The sequence below is a fragment of the Notamacropus eugenii genome, chromosome 3 (genome assembly GCF_028372415.1).
Source record: "Notamacropus eugenii isolate mMacEug1 chromosome 3, mMacEug1.pri_v2, whole genome shotgun sequence".
Lineage (NCBI taxonomy): Eukaryota > Metazoa > Chordata > Mammalia > Diprotodontia > Macropodidae > Notamacropus > Notamacropus eugenii.
The window spans coordinates 232,064,304-232,086,207 of record NC_092874.1 but is presented as its reverse complement, the minus strand read 5'-3'; the positions used below and the strand labels follow the sequence as shown (position 1 = coordinate 232,086,207).

The 21,904-nt window shown below is 38.7% G+C and overlaps 1 protein-coding gene across 6 annotated transcripts; it reads right to left on the bottom strand.

Annotated features, from left to right (window-relative positions):
* Positions 1-3,353: 3,353 nt before the first annotated feature.
* Positions 3,354-21,031, bottom strand: HSD17B6 (hydroxysteroid 17-beta dehydrogenase 6). Of its 6 annotated transcripts, none has more exons than XM_072655102.1 (6): positions 20,963-21,031; positions 20,286-20,327; positions 13,317-13,648; positions 11,690-11,948; positions 7,075-7,238; positions 3,354-4,472 (listed from the first exon to the last, which is right to left on the bottom strand). In XM_072655102.1, exons 3-6 carry the CDS (start codon positions 13,627-13,629, stop codon positions 4,255-4,257), a joined length of 954 nt encoding a protein of 317 aa, XP_072511203.1. In that variant the 5' UTR covers positions 13,630-13,648; positions 20,286-20,327; positions 20,963-21,031; the 3' UTR covers positions 3,354-4,254. The 6 variants fall into 6 exon arrangements, with proteins under 6 accessions (XP_072511203.1, XP_072511202.1, XP_072511204.1 ...); XM_072655101.1 differs by having other exon boundaries at positions 20,897-20,980; XM_072655103.1 differs by lacking the exon at positions 20,963-21,031 and adding an exon at positions 20,872-20,890.
* Positions 21,032-21,904: the final 873 nt, after the last annotated feature.

Below are 21,904 nucleotides of genomic sequence, written 5' to 3'. Positions count from 1 at the left end.
AAGATTGGCAAACATGACAGAACAAGAAAATGATAAATGCTGGAGAGGATGTGGGAGAGTTGGAACACTATTTCATTGTTGGTGGAGCTGCGAGCGCATCCAACCATTCTGGAGAGCAATTTGGAACTATGCCCAAAGGGCTACAAAAATGTGCATACCCTTTGACCCAGCAATAGCGCTACTAGGACTGTATCCCCAAGAGATCATAAAAATGGGAAAGGGTCCCACATGTACAAAAATATTTATAGCAGCACTCTATGTAGTTGCCAAAAACTGGAAGTCAAGGGGATGTCCATCAATTGGGGAATGGCTGAATAAATTATGGTATGTGAATGTAATGGAGTACTATTGTGCCATAAGAAATGATGAACAAGAAGACTTCAGAGAGGCCTGGAAGGACTCATATGACCTGATGCTGAGTGAAAGGAGCAGAACCAGGAGAACTTTGTGCACAGCAACAACCACAGTGTGCAAGAGTTTTTTCTGGTAGACTTGGAATTTTGTAATAACGCAAAAACTTCTTATAAAAAAAAAAAAATCCCAGTGGAGGATCTCAAGGCAAAATGCCTTCCACACTCAGAGAAAGAAATATGGAAGTCACTCACAAAATGTAGCAGATCATGTTTGTGTATGTGTATGTGTTTGTGTATCATGTTCTGATTTGTTATACGATTTCTTTCATTTATTTTAGTCTGACTACATAGCATGACTATAGTGAAAATATACTCAATAGGAAAGTATATGTAGAATCTATACAGAATTGTATGCAGTCGTGGGGGGGAGGGGGGTAGGGGGGGTAGGTGTGAGGGGGATAAAATCTCAATTGCATGGCAGTGATTGTTAAACATTAAAAAATAATAAAAAATAAATAAAAAATAAAAAATAAAATGAAAAAGGAGAATGTGATCGATAGTGTCAAATAGTCAGTATAATGTAAGTTCTTTGAGGGCAAGTTTTTATCTTTACATCCTGAACACCTAGCACATGACCTTGCCCATAGTAAATTATTAATAAAATGCTAAATTGAATTAAATGTTGTTCATATGATAGGCACTCAGTGAATATTTGTTGAATGAATATTTCAGGACCTGCCAGATATGCTGAGTTGGTATAAATCCTAGAAGTGGTTTCCGACTTAGCAGAAACCATGAATGTGATTCATTTAAGAGCTCCCAGTCTTCACACACCCTAGGTATCATAGAGACATTGGAGAACCACAAGTCAGTTATGAACCTGACAATAAGCATTTATTTTTATTTTTTTTTTAATTTTTAAAAATTCATTTTATTTTATTTTCAGGTCTGAATTCTCTTCTCATTTTCTTCTTCCCCTTCCTCCCCAACATTGAGAAGCAAGAAAAACAAAACTCATTATAAATACATATAGTCAAACAAAAGAAATTCCCACATTAGCCATGGCCAAAAATGTGTGTGTGTGTGTGTGTGTGTGTGTGTGTGAGTGTGTGTGTGTGTATGAGTGATAATCTCTCTATCTGGAGATGGGAATTATGTTTTGTTTTTAATCCTTTGGAATTATGGTTAGTCATTGCCAAAAACATTTATCAAGCTCTTTCTCCCTTGCCAAACTAATTTCCTTTCATTGTTCTAATTAGCATCTCTATGTTCATGATTTCAAAATGTGCCTAGGGGGAAATAATATACCAGAAATAATAATAACAATTTGTGGTTAAAAGATATGTGTGTAAATGACAGGCAATTCCAATCAAGACTTGTTGAATTGGTGTGAATATAGGCACACATTCACCAGTTCTAATGGCTTTGGGCAGGGCAGGGGTGGGGCAGAGACTTTCCATCTGATGTTTAAGGGAGCCATTATGTAGCCCGTGGGCAAAAAAGAGGCAAAAATGGAGATGGGGAGAGGCAGAGGGAGAAGGAAGACTGTTCTGCCTGGTGACTGAAAACAGAAAAGACTCCATCAGAAGCAGACTGGAACCGTGGAAAGAAGAAAAAAAGCCCAGCGGAGATACAAGGTCTTAGATAGGTTCATGATTTGGGCCTACTTGATGTGACCACTACTTTGCTTCACACTATGATGTCGTTGATCCTTGACCTCTGACTCGTTTGACTACCTAATTTCTAGAGACAGGTAGAAGAGTTGAAGATGCTCAAGACCAAGACCAACCCAGCTTTTTACCAACCTTCTTAACTTTCTGTGTGTCATTCTTATTCTGATGGTAGCTGTCATCTAACTGCTTAGATAACCACTTGGCTTTAAATGCTGACTCTAGTGCTCCTGAACCCATGCCTGCCTGGTTTCTAGTCAGTCAACAAGAATTTATGAAGTGCTTACTGTATGCCAGACATTGTGGTAAGGCCCTACTCTCAAGGGACTCAAAGTGTAATGGGGATATGAGGAACTATTTCCAGACAAGAGATACACAAGCTACATTGAAAATAGAGGGATAAAGAAAGGCTTATCCCTTAAGAGGGATAAGGAAAGGCTTCTTAAAGAAGGTTTTAACTGAAGCTTGAAGTGAACCAGGCAAATCAGGAGGTGGAAATAAGGAGGGAAAGCATTCTGGACATGGAAGAATAGTCAGTAAACAGGCACAGGAAGAAATAAAGTGTCTTGTGCAAGAAACCATAAGGAGAGAGGAAAGGTAGGAGAGGGCCAGTTTATGAAGGGCTTTAAAAGTCAAACAGAGGGTTTTATATTTGATCCTGCATGGGATAGGGAGCCACTGAAGTTTACTGGACAAGAGAGGCATGATATAGTCAAATCTGTGCTTTGGGAAAATCACTGATGACTAAATGGGAGATGGATTGAGGTTGGGAGAGACTCGAAGCAGGCTGTGAGGGATAAAGAACGGAGTTTGAAAAATAACATTGGGAGGTTCAAAATAACTTAATTAGAGAGGGAGGCTATCAACATCTCTAAGGGTTCAGCCTCAGGATAGAGTGCTCTCAGGGAACTGGAGAGCTCAATTGGGAGTGAAATATTGGGAAATGAAATATTATTTTTCTCCTTCCCAGGCAGGCAGAAGCAAGCCAGACTGGGTGAGGAGATGGATAGCAGGTGGAATCATGTTTTTCTCCTTAGGCAGTTAGGGAGATATCTAACCTAAAGCCTTGCTCAAATCCTTGTATTCTGTATCTTATTTGAGTTCTGACTATCTGTCTGGTTGCTAACGACCACTAGCTTATCTTGGTCTCTAACAACTCTCTGACCTCAAGCCGGTTTTCCTCATTATCATCTTCTGGGCATCTCCCTAGGTCCGGCCTCTATAAGATATACAGTTTTGTCATGGTGTTACTAATCCCAACTCATCAACCCAATCCATCAACTCATCACAATCCATGATCTTGAGCATGAGAGTGAATCAACTCATGATATGCAAACTCAACAAGAAAGTTTATTAGCTCCCAATATTTCACAGTATTGGTCGTTATGTTCAACAATGAACTATCACTTCAGCATAAAGTAGGTTTTCTAACCAAACACACCATTAATCCATTTAGTAAGGTTTCTAGCAACCACAACCAACAGAATATAGATTCAAAACTGTAATCAAATCAAAAGGGCCTCTCAGAAGCCCATGCATTTTATTCTACAGAAGAGGCGAAATATAGGCTTTGTCCCCAATCTAAGAACTAAGAATAATCTGTAAAATCAGGGTTACTGATTTAACAACTTTTATTAACCAGTAACTAAAATTTTCCATTTGTCTTAGATTATAATCAGCAAATATTAGAAATGTGGAAAGGGATACTTAATGATTATTTTCATAATAGCATTCATAAAGCACTTTAAGGTTTGCAAAGCACTTTACAAATATTCTCTCATTTGATCTTCAAAAATGACCTTGGAAGTAGGTGTTAGTATTATTCCCCTTTTAGGGATAAGAAAACTGAGGCAGATTGTGACTTGCCTGGGTTCACACAGCTAGTAAGTGTATGAGACTGGATTTGAACTTGGATCTGCCTGACTCAGCAGACTATATTTAATAAAGCAGATAAATGTACCCTACATTTTGGGAAGATTTTTATTTTTAAATCATTTTGGTTTTTTGGTGCATAAAAGAGACAGTTTCCATTTTCTGGAAAATTGACTCATGTGGAATACCTTCTTCCCTAGTGATTCCAGATAAATGAGGCATTTACCAGCCCCTTCACAAAGTATTGGGATGAGAACCAAATCTTACAAAGTGTCAATTTCTTTTAACAAACTACAGAAACACCATCATCAAATTTCATAGTGTTCTGCTCCTTCACAAAGCAGCTTTCCAATCCATCTTTAGACAGCATGTGCAGGTTTATGATTGTTTGCAGACAAAATATAATCCAGCAGTACTGTGGGCAAATAGGATATGGGAATAAAGAAGAATCGCGCATCCCAGCCAGCTGAATAGCGATATCGAGGATAAGAGGATGTCAGAGCATGTTCCATACAGTCAGTTACCAGGTACAAATTCGTACTACATCTTTGCATTGACTTTACGAGAGAGGTGAGAGCTGTAAGCAAAAAGGCAAAAGTAGTTAGCTTTTTTGTTCCTCGCTTTATCAGTCTAAAATCCGATGGCACAAGTTTATAGAAATCCAAATGTAACCAATGGAAGACTCATACAAATCTTTGGACAAATCTTTGGACAATTTCCCCATTCATTCAGCATTCAAAGAAAACTCATTCAACTTCCTCAAAATGACTGAAACTTAAATTCTGAAACATAAGCAACCTTCCTTTTATAAGTAAAAAAATTATTAATAAGGTATCTTCCATCAGAATAATAATATCTAGCATTTATACAATGAATCTTAAAGTTGGTAATGTATTTTGCACATATTTAATTCTCACAATAACCCTGCAGGGTAGGTGGCAGGTATTTTTATTTTCATTCTATAGATGAAGAAAATGAGATTGTAAGGCTAAGTGACTTGCCATAGCCACACAGCTAGTAAGAGTCTGAGGGAGGATGTAAACTCAAGTCTTTGAAACTCTAAGTCCAAAATTCTTTCTACTATATAACCTATCTGAACAATTATAAATCACAAGACCCTGAGTATCTTAACAAAATTAACTTTTTCCTTGTTGACTTTCAAATCAGAGATATGTTCCCAGAGGGAAAAAAATAAACAAAACAAAAATCCTAATGAACTGTGTGTAAAGGTAGCCAAACCCCTGGTATGTCTGAGATTGGAACAAAAAGAAATTAGGAGAGGTTGTACCATGTAATGGGAAGAACTTTAGATCTTTGATCAAGGAACCTGGACTTAACTTAACTTAACACTTAACTTCTTGGGGGTCTCAATTGCCTCATCTGTAAAATAAAAGCATTGGACTAAATGGGTCGCACCCAACTTTAAATACTTTGAGTCTACGCTGGGAGTTTGAGTCTCAAATTAGCAGTTTCTATTTCCTTTGGGATATGTTCCTGACTCTGAGATATCCTCTCCATAACTGATTACCAACTCTACCATCATCAGATGTCAGAACTTTCTCTTATGCCTAGAACAGAGGTGTCTAACACAAGGTTCCTGACCCAACATAGGGCCCACAATTCCAGAGTGTCACCATACTAGATTAAAGTGCTATTAGGAAATATTTAACAAAATAAATAGAAATATGATAAAACATGGACAATGTTACATTTTAAAACTAAGTCAATAGATGAATCACAAGGATCTTTATGTAAGTCAGTGTCCTTTGTTTTTATTTGAATTTGATATCAACAGCCTCCACAACTACAGCTTCCAGAACTTTACTCCTCTCCTTTAATCTGGACTACAGTATCACATTTTATCAGTCAAGGCCAACAGCCTTCTCCTGCCTATAAGGCCTCAGCACAAAAATCCCCACCTTACTTGGTTAATTTTGTACATTAAAAATTTCATGTTGGAAGGGAGGGCATGGAGAGGAGGGTGCAATTTGAGGTCGACACTCATGGGGAGGGACAGGATCAAAAGAGAGAATAGAAGTGATGGGGGGCAGTATAGGATGGAGGGAAATATAGTTAGTCTTATACAACACAACTATTATGGAAGTCATTTGCAAAACTACACAGATTTGGCCTATATTGAATTGCTTGCCTTCCAAAGGGAGGGGGTGGGGAGGGAGGGAGGAAAAGAAGTTGGAACTCAAAGTTTTAGGAACAACTGTCGAGTACTGTTCTTGCTGCTAGGAAATAAGAAATACAGGTAAAGGGGTATAGAAAGTTATTTGGCCCTTCAGGACAGAGGAGAGGATGCCCTCCCCTACAAGGGCAGAGAGGAATGATGGAGGAGAGAGCAGATTGGTGATGGGGGCAATTGGAATGCTTGGTGTTTTGGGGTGGGGGGAGAAAATTTGGAGCCCAAAATTCTGTGAAAATGAATGTTAAAAGTTAAATAAATAAATAAATTTTTAAAATAAAAAATAAATAAATAAATGGAAATGGAAACACACACAAAAAAAATTTCATGTGATCAAGTTTGTTTAAAATGAACAATACCTACAGTCATTACTTAGAAACTCTTCTTTCTCCAACCCTCCTCCTCAATATAACAAGTAAATCTCCTCATATTTACAAACACTGCTTTTAATGAAGAGGATGTGTTTACAGATTCCTCTGTATTTTAGTTTGTTGACTAAAACAAAGGATTTGATTTGCAAAACATAAGACTGTCTTTTAAGACAGGTTCTCTACCTACAAGGTATCTACCATGAAAGGGTTAAGACCATAAATCATTCCTTGATAGATTCTACAGCAGAGACAATGATGATGATATTCTGATTACTAATGTCAAGTGAGGCACAAAACCTTTGGAGAAATGGATTCAGATCCTCACTTTCCTACTTTTAATCTAAAATATTTAAACTGGACTTTCCCAGGCCTCAGTTTCTTCATCTGTGTGAGCCTTACAAGTATGGTCTTCCCCTTAGCAGATCCCAGAAAGGCCTCATTGCGTCCTTATCTTCTTCAGGCAACACTACAGACCCAGCACCAAGGGAACAGAACTTCTTCCAATCTACTCCATGCTGAAATACCACACTCAGAGACATTCTTATAAATGCCAAAATTCATCCTTTTATTTTCCCCCTCATAGAACATACCATCTTGATCAAAAGAGAGAAACTCACTTTTCTCAAAGAATTCTTGTCCATAGCTTTCTTTAATTTCCAATGGGCCTTCATTCCAAGACTTTTCTAAATTCTTCTGGAAGTTCTGAATATCTGTAATGTTTGTTTTGAAATAGCCAGGCTCAATCATGCAGACTTTCACCCCAAACTGTTGAATTTCAATCCTGAAACAGATTCCCCCCAAGTTAACACAATGGTTTAAACACATTCTCAATTTTAATGTTCATAGAAAGAAAATACAAATTATTCAAGAATTTGTGAAATCCCTCATGGTATCACTACTGTAGAGCTAGAGGGAACATTAGAGGTTATCCAGTTCAGCTGTGTTAAACTCAAACAGAAACAAATCCCTGCAGAATGCAGATTAATTTAGACTACTTTAGTCCAGTCCCTGCTCTGAGACTTAGCACCTAGCTAGGTGGCCTCTGGTTAAGGCTTTTAACTTCTTTGAAAACCTGCTTCCTTGTCTGCAAAATGAGGCTAATAATACTCCCATGAGTATCACTTCTTCTGACTAATATTTTGAAAATTTAAATATCAGTCTATTAACTGAACATTTACTAAGTACCTCATAGGTTGTGGTTTATTCTTCATTCTCAAAGAGGAACATGACATCAGGAAGATGATGACATGACTTGCAATTGACTTTGAGAAAGAGAGGACTGTGCAAAGTCACCAGCCTCACTTTCTCCTCCAGAGTCATCTGGGTAGAGTGGCCAGATATGGATCAGGACCACTGGAAATGGCCCAGGATGCCATGGAAGACCTTAGCACTTTTAAGCTAAGATCTTTTCAAGTTCTCACTTTGAGTGAGGCAATGCCCCTTCAGTGAATAGGTCTCTTTAAGAACTGAGTCAAGGGATGGCCCCTTTAATTAAATTAGTAGAGACCCCACTGACCAGTTCTAGTTGAGCAACTCCACTTCCCTCCCCTTCCTTCCCCTCCTCTCTCCTGTCCTCCCCTCTCTACTTTGCTCTCTTCCCCTCTCCTCTACACTTACCTGAGGGTGTTGTGCCAAAAGCTACCTAGTTAACTTGGGGTTTACTGGCTAGATTTCTTTCTCAAAGACTAAATCTTAAACCCAAGTCACTCTGAATCTCATAAATTGGACAACAATAGGTCCCTGCCCAAGCACCATTTAATGGTTATTTTGGGGGGCTTCCTGGCTCTTAGTGAATGTAAATAGTAACTTTTTCTTTTGGTCAGCAACCCTAAAGATCTTCCCCTTCCAGTTGGATTTTTTTATTTTCATTATTAAAGTGGTCATCCCTTGACTCACTTCTTAAACAGCTCTATTCCCTGAAGGAGTGTTGCCTCACTTAAAGTGAGAACTTGAAAAGACCTTAACTTAAAAGGTCAAAGTCTCCCATTGCATCCTGGGCCACCTCCAGTTGTCCTGATCCATATCTGACCACATGACAAAGATGACTCTGGAGGAGAAAGTGAGGCTGGTGACTTTGTATAGCCCTCCCTCACTCAAATCAAAGTCAATTGCAAATCATGTCATCATCTCCCTGATGTCATGTTCCTCTTCAGGACAAACCACACAACCACAATTAAGTGCCTACTATTCTTCAGGTACTGTGCTAGGGCACTGGGGATACAAAAAGAGGCAAAAGAGAATTCCTGACCTCAAGAAATTCACAATCAAATGAGAGAGACTACAGGCTCACAACTATGTACAAGCTCCCCCAACAACCTTCTTAGTATTGATTAATTCACTTTAAAACATTTGTTAAGTACCTTCTGTATGCAAGGTAGCATGGCCTAGTGAATAGAGAACTGCCCTTAGAGTCAGGAAGACCTAGATCCAAATTCTGCCTCCCATACATAATGTCTAGGTGTCCCTTGGGAAATTCATTTGGGCCCTGATTGCTATCAGGCAACTCTGTAAGACTAGAAATGGCAAATCTGCATTGAGAGGGGGAGTTCTACATTGAGAGCTTCTTAGACAGATGAAATCAGAGGGGAAGGAAGGAAGGAAGGAAGGGAGGGAGGGAGGGAGAGAGGAAGGAAGGAAGAGATTTATAAACTATACATGCTATTATTACTTTCATCCCTCTAACTTAAAAGAATATCACCTTAAGGAAACAAAGGAATATGTCAACTTGGGGAACGATTCTCAGTCCTTCTCTTGAATAATGTTTTAGAAAATTTAAATGTCAGTCTACTGACTCAGCATTTATTAAGTGTCTATGTTCTAGGTGGAAAGCTAGGTGGTGCAGTGAATAAAGCACTGGGCCTGGGAGGCCCAGGAAGGAAAATCTGAGTTCAAATCCTACCTCAGAAACTTGTTAATTGTGTAATCCTAGACAAGTCACTTAACCCATATTTGCCTCAGTTCCTCATTTGTAAAATGGAGACACACAGGAGAAAGAAATGGCAAAACACTCTAGTATCTTTACCAAGAAAACCCCATAGACTTGTTCATGAGTAGAAATAGACACAACTGAATGACTGAAACCATAATAATGCTCCAGGCACTGAGGATATGAGAAGAGCCAAAAGAGAGTCCCTACCTTCAAGGAACTGACAGGCGGACAACATGCAAACTATGTTCAAGTTATATATAGGAAATAATCAACAAGGGGAAGCACTAAAATTAAGAGGAATCTGAAAAGGCATCCTGATCCTGTAGAAGGTAGGATTTTTGCTGGAATTTACTCCTGGGCAGCTAAGAGACAGAGATGAGGAAAGACAGCATCCCACGCATGGGGGACAGCCACAGAAAATGCCCAAGCCAAGAGACAGAGCATCCTGTTTGTAGAACACTGATGACAGAAATGTGACTATGTATGTATTCACTTAAGGTATACAATGCTTCAATCTGACCACAATCCTCAAGGGCAAATACAAATATGCTTGGAATCCTCAGTTGTAGGGGAAAATGTAGACCTTCTCTTGCTAATGATCACTCCTTTACTTGTATCCTTGATCCCATCTCTTCTAGGAGTGTACCTTTTTGATCATTCCCTCTTTTCCTTAATTTTCAATTTCTCCTTATCCAATGGCTCCTTCCTTTTTGCCTGCAAATGGGCAATACAGTCTATCTTCCTCATCCTTAAAAATCATTTCATTTGGTCTTACTGTTGTTGCTTCTGTTGGAGTCTTTGGTAATGTTTCATAATCCCACGGATCTTAGCATGACAAGCCCTTCTATCCTCTACTTTCTCTTGAAGCCTGTGCAAGTTCATATTCATTGTTTCTATGATACTATCTATCCATCTCTTCCTCTGCAATCCCCTTTTCCTTTTGCCTTCAATCTTTCCCAAAATCAGGGCCTTTTCCAATGAGTCCTGTCTTCTCATTATATGGGTGAAGTATTTAAGCTTCAACTTTAGTATTTGACCTTCCGGTGAATAGCCTGAATTAATTTCTTTAAGTATTGACTGATTTGATCTCCTTGCTGTACAAGGAACTCTCAAAAGTCTTCTCCAGAATCAAAATTTGAACATGTCAATTCTGCAGCACTCAGCTTGCCTTAGAGTCCAACTCTCAGAGACATACATTGCTCCTGGAAAAACCATAGTTTTGACTATACAGACCTTTGTCAGTAAAATGATATCTCTGCTTTTTAGATTCCTGTCCAGATTTGCCATAGCCTTTCTTCCAAGAAGCAAGCATCTTTTCATTTCATTTGATCTCATTATCCCCTAAACTTATTGTGCTATACTCTTCCTCCCTTTTAAAATGAAACTCATAGAAAAATCCATCTACACTCATGGCCTCCACTTTCTCACCACTTGCTCACTTCCCAAATCCTTGGGATCTGACTTCCAGACTCATCACTCAACTGAAACTGTTCTCTCCAAACTACTCATGCTTTCTTAATTGACAAATCCAATGTCTTTTATTTTCAGTCTTTATTCTTCTTGATATATCTCTAGTATTGGGTACTATTACCAGCACCTACTTGTAGACACTTCCTCCTCCCTCGGTTTTTATGACCCTGCTCTTTCCTGGTTCTCACTCTGGCCACTTCTCAGCCTCCTTCACTGCATCACCAGGGTTCTACTGTAGGTCTTCTCTCTTTATTATCTCTCAGTAATCTGTCAGCCCCAGTGGGTTCGACCATCATCTCTTTTCAGATGACAGTCACTTCTATATATCCACTCCTAGTTTCTCTTTCTGGCACATAATAGGTGATGAATAAATCCTTGTTGATTTGACTGAACTCCAGGTCCATGTCACCAACTGGACACAATGGACACTTCTAGATGGATGGGACATCCTATATGTCTCTCAAATGCAATACATCCAAAACAAAATTCATTATTGTTCTTCCTAAATTCTCTCCTCTTCCTAATCTCTCTGTTTCTGTTGGGGGCACCACAATCCTTCTAGTCACCTAAGTTTCCAATCCTGAATACACCTTCAACTCTTCACTCTCACTCACTCCTCATCAGTTGCCAAATTTTATCAATTCTATCTTGACAAGATCTCTCAAATCTATCCCTTTCATTTCACTCACATGGCAACTGCCCAGTTCAGGGCCTCATCTACTTACAGGATTGAGATACTCTCCCTGATTGCATTCCCTCTACCCTGGATGGATGAATGGATGGAAGCGTACATGGATGGATGGATGTTTGGATGGATGAAGTATTATAGTTACCTCAGACAATCAGAAAAGGCTTCTACTCCATACTTGGAACAGCTGTAGGGTACTGAAATGAAAGCAAGTCTCCCCAGGATGCTAGAGACATTAACAATTCTCCCCCTGGCTTGCTTCACCATTTGTAGCATGCTCATTGTCACCTCAATTACTCCAATCAGGTTGACATTCAGTGTCTTTGTAAGGTTATCCTTGGTCATCAACTCAGTGCAAACCTCTGGATAGGCAACTCCTGCATTATTAACGAGGCCCCAGAGTCCTACAAAGATGTAAATCAAAATCACAAGTGCATTAAAATGTAGCACTGGAAAGGGATGTTAGAGCATACCTAGACTAATCTGAGGTATAGACTCTAATATATTCCAACTCTAATCAAATTAATGAGAGGCTGTAAAGAGAGAGCCTTGGAGTCAGGAAGGCCTCAGTTTGGGCCCTGCCTCTGATAAATATTAGTTGTATGATCATGAACATTATCCTTATAATCATTAGATTATAAACTTCTTGACAGCAGGGACTGTCTTCTGCCTCTTTTGGTGTCCTCTGCACTTAACATAGTACCTAGCATATAGTAGGGGCTTTATAAGGTTTATTGATTGACTGACTGCAGAAGTTACTCAACCTAGGCACCTCTAAAGTTCTGTCATTTACAAATGAGTTACCTATTTCCATTGGCAATTTCTACACAAGTGAGTTCCCCACACAGATGGAATCACAGATCATAGTCTAATTGGTTGATTGATTGATTGATTGATTGATTGATTTAATAAGGAATCTAGCATACAATCCAGTACAAAAATTCCCTCTTCTCTAGATTTGAAGCCCAGGTCAAGAATACATTTAGAAACACAAAGGTTTATTATTGCACTATAAAAAATAATGAATACAGTTACTACAGAGAAGCAATGGGAATACTATTGTGCTATAAGAAATGACGAGCAGGCAGATTTCAGAAAAACCTGGAAAGACATATGAATTGATATTGAGTAAAGTCAGTAGAATAAGGAGAGCATTGTACTCAGTAAGAGCCACATTGTGCAGTGACTGACTGATAGACTTAGCTCTTCTCAACAATACAACAATCTAAGACAACTCAATAAGACTCACAATGGAAATGCTATCCACATCCAGAGAAAGAACTTTGGAGTCTGAATGCAGAGCAGAGCATACCATTTGCTCTCCTTTTCTTTCGTTGTTTTGTTTTGTTTCTTCTTTCTCATGGCTCCTCTCATTAGTTCTAATTCTTCTCTACATCATGACTAATGTGAAAATATGTTTAATATACATATATAAGTAGAGCCTATATCAAATTACATGCCGTTTTGAGGAGGGGGAGAAAATTTCAAAGTCAAACTTTTATGGAAGTGTATGTTGAAAACTAAAAATGAATTAACTAATTAATTTTTAAAGAAAAGATTATGCCTCTAAATCCTCTAATCTCAAGATGGAAACAACATCCCCAAATCCCCAGTGATCATTTTCCAAGGTAAACTATTGAGCAAATGAAAACAACACGAAAGGCCTTCCCTGTCCTGCTAAGTGACGAAATGAAGCTTTCAAACCCCACATATTCCTTCTTCATGCTTAAGGATTTAAGAAAAATGAAATAATGTCTCTCTTTCGTTCATACCTTTATTTCCCACACGTTCCTTCACCCACTGGGCCGCTGCATTGATGCTCTCGGTCTTGGTTACATCCAGGATCACTGTCTCTACCCTGTCTGAAGTCCCACGTCTCAGCTGCTCAGCCCCTTTCTCTGTCAGACAGGCCGCTAGTACTCTCAGGCCTCGAAGGTCTAGCTGCTTGGCCAACAGGTTCCCAAATCCAGTGTCACAGCCGGTGATAAAGACATATTTGTCCTCAAGGTTACTCACCACCTGCCTCTCCCGGTACCAGCGAAAGAGATAATAAAAGCCAATGAGGCAGGCCAGGTAGAACAACATGGAAGCAATTGGTCTTTCACTATAAATAAAGCATGAAAAAAATGTTAACTGCTCTGCTCTCTTTCAAGCCTCCAGAAGTCATTTTTTTCCCTAATAGTTTTCTTTTGTACCAGATCTGTGATTTCATTAGTAGAGAATTCATAGCAAAGAGAGCTGACTTTACCAAAGCAGCAACCACTCTGGAAGGCATAGACTTAGAGACTTGCCTAAGTCATTTAGAGGGTAAGTGATTTGCCTAGGGTCACATAGCCAGTACATGTCAGAGAGACAACTTGAACCCAGGTCTCTGAAGCCATTTTAAGGCATTGGACTATATGATTGAGGTCTCTGCCCAATGGAAGTTTCCATGATTTTGCTACCATATTATTGGGGTCATTTCCTCAATGCTTAAAGAAACTTGGAATTGAATTGCATGACATAGGAGACACTGGCACTGGACTGCCCAGCGTGACGTGCCCTCTTCAGAGAAGGTGCTGTGCTCTATGAGCAAAGCAGAATTGAAGTAGCTTAAAAGAAACATGAAATGTGCAAATTTAGAGAATTCACCCCAAATGTTCACATGGATTATTTGTGCATGATCCAGGCTCATCTTGGTCTTCTCAGCCAGCTGGACACATTATAATTTGACTCTAACATAGTGATGTCATTTTGTCACTCTCTTTGAGAATGTAGGATAACAACCAAACCATCATAAAAATTCTTAGTAGTCATTCATTAGGAACTTCCATCACTGGAATGCCAAGAATGCTTCACTGCACTCATGCCATACCATCCGTAGTTATCCTGACCTCAAAGCTCAAGCAGACACAAGCCTTTTTCTTATTCTTTTCTGGTCTCCTTCCCTCTTCTGTTTTCTGGGAGGGGTAGATCTACATCTTGTCCTACATGGAGACCAAACCCCACCCTCCTCCATCAGATAAAGAGATAGCTTGAATCCCTCTCATTGGTATTGCATGGAGTGGAGTGATGTGGACCATGTACTAGAGACTTGCAACCAGATAGATGGGCATTTCAGTTTTCCTTCTGAAATCTTCCTCAACTCTGTCTCTAGAAACAGGTCATGTAACTTGCTTCAATTTCTTCATGTGTAAAACTGCAATAATAATTGCTAGTAGTTTTGCATAACTACACATATAAAATGTATTTAGTAAGAATGTATGTGTAGAACCCATATAAGATGGCACACTATCTCAGAGAGGGAGAGGGGAGGAAGAGGGAGGGAAGGGGAGAAAATCTAAGATTTATGGAAGTGGTTGTAGAAAACTGAAAACAAATAAATTAATTTTTAAAAAATTTTAAGAACTACAGATGTATAATCTATATTGAATTACCTGCCTTCTCAGTGAGGGTAGATGGGGAAGGGAAAAGGGAGAGAATTTGGAACTCAAAGTCTTTTTTAAAAATGTTGAAAATTTTTTTTACATGCAGCTGGGAAATAAGATGTACAGGTAATGGGATATAGAAATCTATCTTGCCCTACAAGAAATTGGGGGGGGGGGGGTGATAGAAGGGAGGGCAGATTGGGAGGAAGGATTAATCAGAATGCAAGCCATCTTGGGGTAGGGAAGGGGAGAGATGGGGAGAAAATTTGGAACTCAAAATCTTGTGGAAATGAATGTTGACCAAAATAAATAAATTAATACAAAAAAAATAAAATAAAAATGCAAGATACATCCCAGGCAGATGGGATGAGGGCCTTAACTAGGGTCCCAGGGGCCATGTGAGCCAAGAGAAGGGAAGTGATGTGAGAAGTATCGAGAAGGTAGAATTAACCAGACTTAAAACCTGATTGGATGTGGGAAGTGAGGAAGAAGGAAGAGCTGATGATGACTCTGAGGCTTTGTATCTAGCTTGACTGAAAAGATGGCAGCACCATCAAAAGAAATTAGACTAAGAGGTAGGTTTGAAGGGAAACATTAAAAAAAAAAAAAAAGAAAGAAAGAAAGACCTAGCTTATCACTCCCATGAAACTTTCTTTGATTCCTGCAGCTGGAAATGATTTCTTACTCCTCTGATTTCGTGGCATTTTATATCCCTCTAATGAACTTATATTATAAGTATATATAACTATAACTTATAACTTATTATAACTTATATTATATTAACTTATTTATATTATATACCTGTGTAGGCATTTGTCATCACACTGGCTAAAGATAAGCTCCTTTAAGTCAGAGCTGATAGCTTATTTTTCTTTGTATTTTTCACAGAGTGACAGATAGGGTCTTGCTTAATAATATGCTGAATTAATTACCAAATGAATGTACACATGGCTCCTACATTACTCAAGGCACTGGTCAAAAAATAAAAACTAAGAAAATACATAATTGCAAAAAAAATAATAGCTAGCTGTTGAGGGCCAGGGTGGAGTGCTGTTGACAAGATCAGGAAAGACCTTCAGGGAAACTGTTCTTTGAGACTGTGCTCATTATCATCCGGAATGGCTCTCCACGCCCCCCAGATGTTATTGTCTCCTGGAGACAAACATGGGAATTACAGAAAACAAGGGATATGTAAAATAGATGTCCTCTAGGCTAACAGTCTTTAAAGACAATATGACTGGCCAAATCATTGGGACAGGAGATGAGCAGAATGTCAGTAGACTTGCAGTTTCTGTCTATAAATACCTGGACCCTCAGATCAATAAAGTGGAATTGGTCCATCTTTCCCGCCTCCTGTGTCTCTTTTCTTCACCACTTCACCGAGCCGTGTAGGGACCGTCCGCTACAGCTAGCAACTATCTCCCAGGTTTGTTTTGAAGAACATATAAGACTCAAAGCGCTATATAAATGTTGTATAATTATTATTAATATGCTGGAAAATGTGCATTTAAAAACCAGAGTATACAGAAACAAAGTCCCTTCTAAGTACCTGATGTTCTCAAAGGCTGAAATTTGTTGAGAGTCTTCATTTTTATAAGTAAAAAACCTAGAAATAGTTCCAATTTGGATATGGAATCCCTAAAATTCAGTGACACGGAATTTCTTGAACGAGTTAATCCACAGATTCCTAAGTGCCCAGAGTTAAGGCTGGAATAAGTAGAAAGAAGGCAAACCGTGCTCCCTGTAGTATCTGATCGCCTAACTAGCCCACCTCTCAAGAAAAATTTAAAGATATATTTAGGGAAGAAAAATATATTTAGGGGACTGAAGTGGGAAGCCAATTCTGGACAGATTCTTAAATATTAAAAAACAGAAACAAGAATTTTTCAAGAAATACAAAAGCCCCTCAGAAAAAGTTAATATATAAAATGTATAATAATGATAATAAAGACAGAAATGTGAAATTTTCTGGCCAACTGCAGCTCTAACCTAACATAACCCAGGAATAATAAAGAGCACCAGAGGAAAGAAAGACTTTTTTTTAAAACCCTACAGAACTACTCTTCTTTCCCATTTAGGATTGTCTCTTAGAGGGCTTCATGTTGGGGATCTAGTGGAAGAGACCCTTAAACCTTGAATGTTTTTGTTAAAGAATATCCGTGGTGGTGAGACCAGGGACAGGGCTACCAGGAGAGGAGCTAAAACCTGGACATAGTTGGGGAGCACTAGTAGAAAGATCTGCAGAAGATTTTGCCAAGATTTGGGAGAGTAGAGAAGAAGCTAAAACCAGAATGGTAGACACATATGAGGCTCCATACTTGGAGGCTGAGTAGAGATAAGCCTCCATGAAAGAAAGAGAAAGTCTGCTACTTCCCTTAGGAGGGTAAGAGAAACCTTGACTCAGCACAGCTGGAGGCCTCTCAGAACTCCGATATAAGTCTTGAAGAGAGAAAGAAATTCAGAAGTCTTATAGGGAAAAAATAAATTGTTGAATTCTTTTTCCTGAAAAAGTCAAAAATCTAAGCATACAACAAATTTAATTCAAATATGACAAATGTTTTCAGACACATCTTTGGTAGTTTTAATACTACTTTGTTCATTAAAAATCAGGTTTGTGAATATAAAATTTTAAAGTACATTTTAGTCAAATGATAATTAGAGATTCAATAACAATTAGTATTTAAGTAATAAGTGATAGCATTTAGATAGAACCTACTATGTGCCAAGCATTACAATAAGCACTTTGCAAATACAATCTTATTTGATCCTCACAACAACCTGTGTGGTAGATACTATTATTATCCCCATCTTAATAATAATAATACTTAATATTTATAGAGCACTTATTATGTGCAAGGCATTGCCCTAAGCATTTTACAATTATTATCTCATTTGAGCCTCATTATAATCCTGAGAGGTAAGATGCTATTTTTATCCCCATTTTACAGATGAGGAAACTGAGAATAAATCAGAGACTTTTCCATGGCTACAATAGCTAGGAAGTATATGAGGCAGGATTGGGACTTGGATTAAAGGTCTAGCATTCTATTCACTATACAACCAAGCTGCCTCTATTTCAGAGCTTCCTATTTGGGGACAGGAAGAGGAATAAATCTGGGATGCAGTCAGCTGGGAGTTTTACCAGGCACCACACACAAGGAAGGGAACAATGGTAGCCCAGACTCTATCTGATCTCTGAGAAAGAAGAAACTTGGTCCAAGGGAGAAGGCAGAACCTCAGTTATTGAGTCTTGTCTGAGTCATGACCAGATGTGAGGGTTTTCTTGGCAAAGATGCTGGAGTGAATTGCCCTTTCTTTTTCCAGCTCATTTTACAAATGAGGCGCTGAGATTAACAGGATTAAGTGACTCGCCCACAGTCACACAAGTAGTAAGCCTCTGAAGCCAGATTTGAATTCGTAAAGATGAATCTTCCTGATTCCCAGCCTAGTGCTCTATCCACTACCTCACCTAGCTGCCCTGTTTTAGCCACTATGTTCACTTTATGTAAATCATTGAGAATTAAAAAATGGTTCAACAGTTAGAGAGAGCTTCCAGTCACCAAAGTCACTGATATCACCAGGACACTGAAGAAACCAGTGACTAGAAGATCATGGCGGGAGACCTAATGCTCAGGGAAAGAATTAGGTCAGATATAGAAGGATCAATTCAATCAGGAAACCAGGAGACAAGGACAGAACTTTAATGAGATTACAGTCATTAAGACTAAGAGTAAGGAAAGCAACTCTAAAGTTCTGGTGGGCCAAAAGCCCAAAGGAGGACTCTTTGGGAACCCAGGGAAAGAAGTGCCTACTGCAAGCTTGAGGCTCCTGCATATGGAACCAGGACTGGGAAAATGGATGCTGTGAGGCCTGACACCCACTGCAACCTTGACAAGCTGATTATACCCTGACTAGACACTTAAAGGTTTATTTAGTATCCAGCCCAGACAAGACTGGGACAAGTGACGCTAGACACAAGACCTGAAAGAAAAGTCTCAGTCAGATACGAGTCAAGAGAACTGAGAAGGACTAAAATCTACTAATAATATTAGTATTAATAATTAATAATGATATTATCTCATTTGATCTTCATAATAATCCTGTCAGGTATATGCTATTATTATCTGCCTTTCACAGAGGAAAAAACTGAGGCAAATAGAGCTTAAGTGACTTGCCCAAAGTCACACAGCTGGTGAAGTCTGAGACCTGGTCTTAGAGTCAATATGCCAAGATTATAATCCCAATTTCAAAATAGTGTCTGTGCCACCCTAGACCAGCCACAACCTCTCAGAAACTCAGTTTCTTCATCTGTAAAATGAGGACCCATTTCAAATGAGCAAATATTTATTAAGCACTTATTATGTGCAAGGTACTATGGGTATAAAGCCAAAAAAAACAAACAAACAGCCCATTCCCTCAAAGAAGAAAGCTTTGTAAACACATATGAATGTGAGCAATCATTACCAAAATATGTCACTCCAAAATACATTTAAAGTCTGAGTGAGAAAAAGTCAATTTTGTGGCAGCTGATAACCTTGTGTTGTATTTACTGTGATCAGCCTTCATATCAGCAGACAGAAATGTTATGCAAAACTGTTACTCAGACTCAGAGAAAGAAGTGCAACTAGACCCATTTCTCTTTTAATAAATAATTTTCTTCTTTTGCTAGGCTTCTCATTTATACTCCTCCCTCTTTAAATGTGAATGTCAGAGGTCAGAGACATAACCAATGTAAGGGCATCACAGGGTCCATTTGTTCATATATTTGCCTAATAGATACTACCACCATCCTTGTCAAAGGAAAATATGAGATTTGCCTATGCTTGTGAAATTCAAAAATAAGGTTTGACATTGAAATTAAAGTGACAGTCCAAGTCCTGTGAAACAATTTTAAAAGGTCCCTTTTCTCTCATTTTCCAAAACTTGCCCCAGGACTGACATCTAGTCTTAATTGCCATAATCAAAGAATCTACAAGGACAGAGATGATTTTAAACTCCTTTGCCATGCTAAAATTCCCCATTATTGGATTCCTCAGTTCCCATTCTCCAAAAAAATGCTTCATTCTCACTCAATTTCATTATTTCACAAATGAACAGTCATTTTTGGCCCAGATCTAAGATTGGGACAGATTTTCTAAATAAATATTTCTCTAATACCCAGTAGATACTTATCTTGCTTTCAGTTAAATAGTAATTAATCCCCATAAAGGTTAAACTATTAGCTGATAAAGGTTTTAACACCTTAAGTCCCAAAGGGGTTTATACATTTTAAGACCAGAAGCAGAAGGAGCAACTCAAAAGAACCCAAGTTCAAAAGTCAACTCAGCAACTTACCAGTGGTGTTATCTGCGGGGGAGGCACTTCACAAGGCCTGAGCTTCGTTTGTTGAAATGTAAAATAAATTGGTTGGATTAGATGATCTCTAACACACCTTCCTACTTAAACTCATGTAATGCTATAGCTCAACAAGAAACTCACATCTATTGGTAAAATTTCAGGTGCTATTATTATGAGAATCTTCTTGAGCAGATGGAATTGACCATGACAGTTCAAAAGTCATAACTTTACTCTGCTTATGCATAAAGCCAATCCTCCTCCTCTCAGACCCACACCACAATACTACAAATTCTCAAGATCTTCAGACCAGGATCATATTTTGGAAAGTCCAAGAAATATTAATGATTTACTCACACCCCTACTGCTGGGGGAGAAGAGGAGAGACACTGTCTAACTATTCAGGTCCAGTGAGAAAAGAACAGAAAAATCAATTAATCGATCAATTAAAATTTCAAGAGAAAAAAAAGTTAATGGTCTTTCAGCAAGTGTCTCCTGGTACTTATGCTTTGTTTCACCACAAACAAGATCCTTAGTATAGCAGGAGAACCTCTGAGGACTTGTAAAAATCAGAAAGAGCACTCACCACAATCTCTCCCATTTCCCCATACCTTGTCCCCTCTCCCAAACCACTCTCCACAACACCTCTGAGCATGCAGGTATAGATGAAGTGTTACCTGGCAGAGAAAGACTACTTAATAGCTTCAGGAACTGGGGGCAAAGTATAAATCATCACCCTGTTATCTTTGCCTCCCTTTGCCTTTACAAGTTTATCTAAACTGGCTTTTAAGTGTTCCGATTGGTTTTTGTTTTTAACCAACATCCCCCTCTTGTGGTGAAAGTTAGACTTGTCTAATTCTGTCCCATCCTGACTGAGCTTCCTAGGCTCAGAGCTCAGCCACCCATGAATCTATAAAACTGATGGAAAGGATGTTAAAAGAGCATTTTGAATGCTTTCCTTAGCATACACACTCCCTCCCATTAGTTTATACCATGTTGTTGTCGTTCAGTCATGTCTAACCTTTCATGACCCCATTTGGGATTTTCTGGGCAGAGATTCTGGAATGATTTGCCATCTCCTTGTACAGCTCCTTTTACAGACAAAGAAATTGAAGCAAAGAGGGTCATGTGACTTACCCAGAGTCTAATCCAAGGCAAGATTAGCCTGGCACTCTGTCCACTATGCCACCTAGCTGTCCTTATGCCATGTTGGTGAGGTGCAAAGAACATACTATACAGTGAAGGACAAAATTATCTTATATTTACTTTGCATGTTTGGCATATGCTTATATATGGATGCAATAATGTTTTAATAACTAACATTTGTGTAGTACCTTAAAGCCATTTACAGGTGTTATCTCATTTGATCTTCACGATAATCCTGTAAAGGACGCTATAATTATCTCCATTTTACAGATGGGGAAACCAAGACTGAGACAAGTGAAATTACTTTCCCAGTGTCACATTGTCTAAAGCAGAATTTGAATTCCTTCCTGACTCCAAATCCAGCTTTGTACTATCTAGCTGCCTCTAATGTTATAATGTAAGTTCTTTGAGGGTAAAGACTGTTTCAGATTTATCTTGTACCCCAACATCTAGCACAATGTCTGGCCCATAGT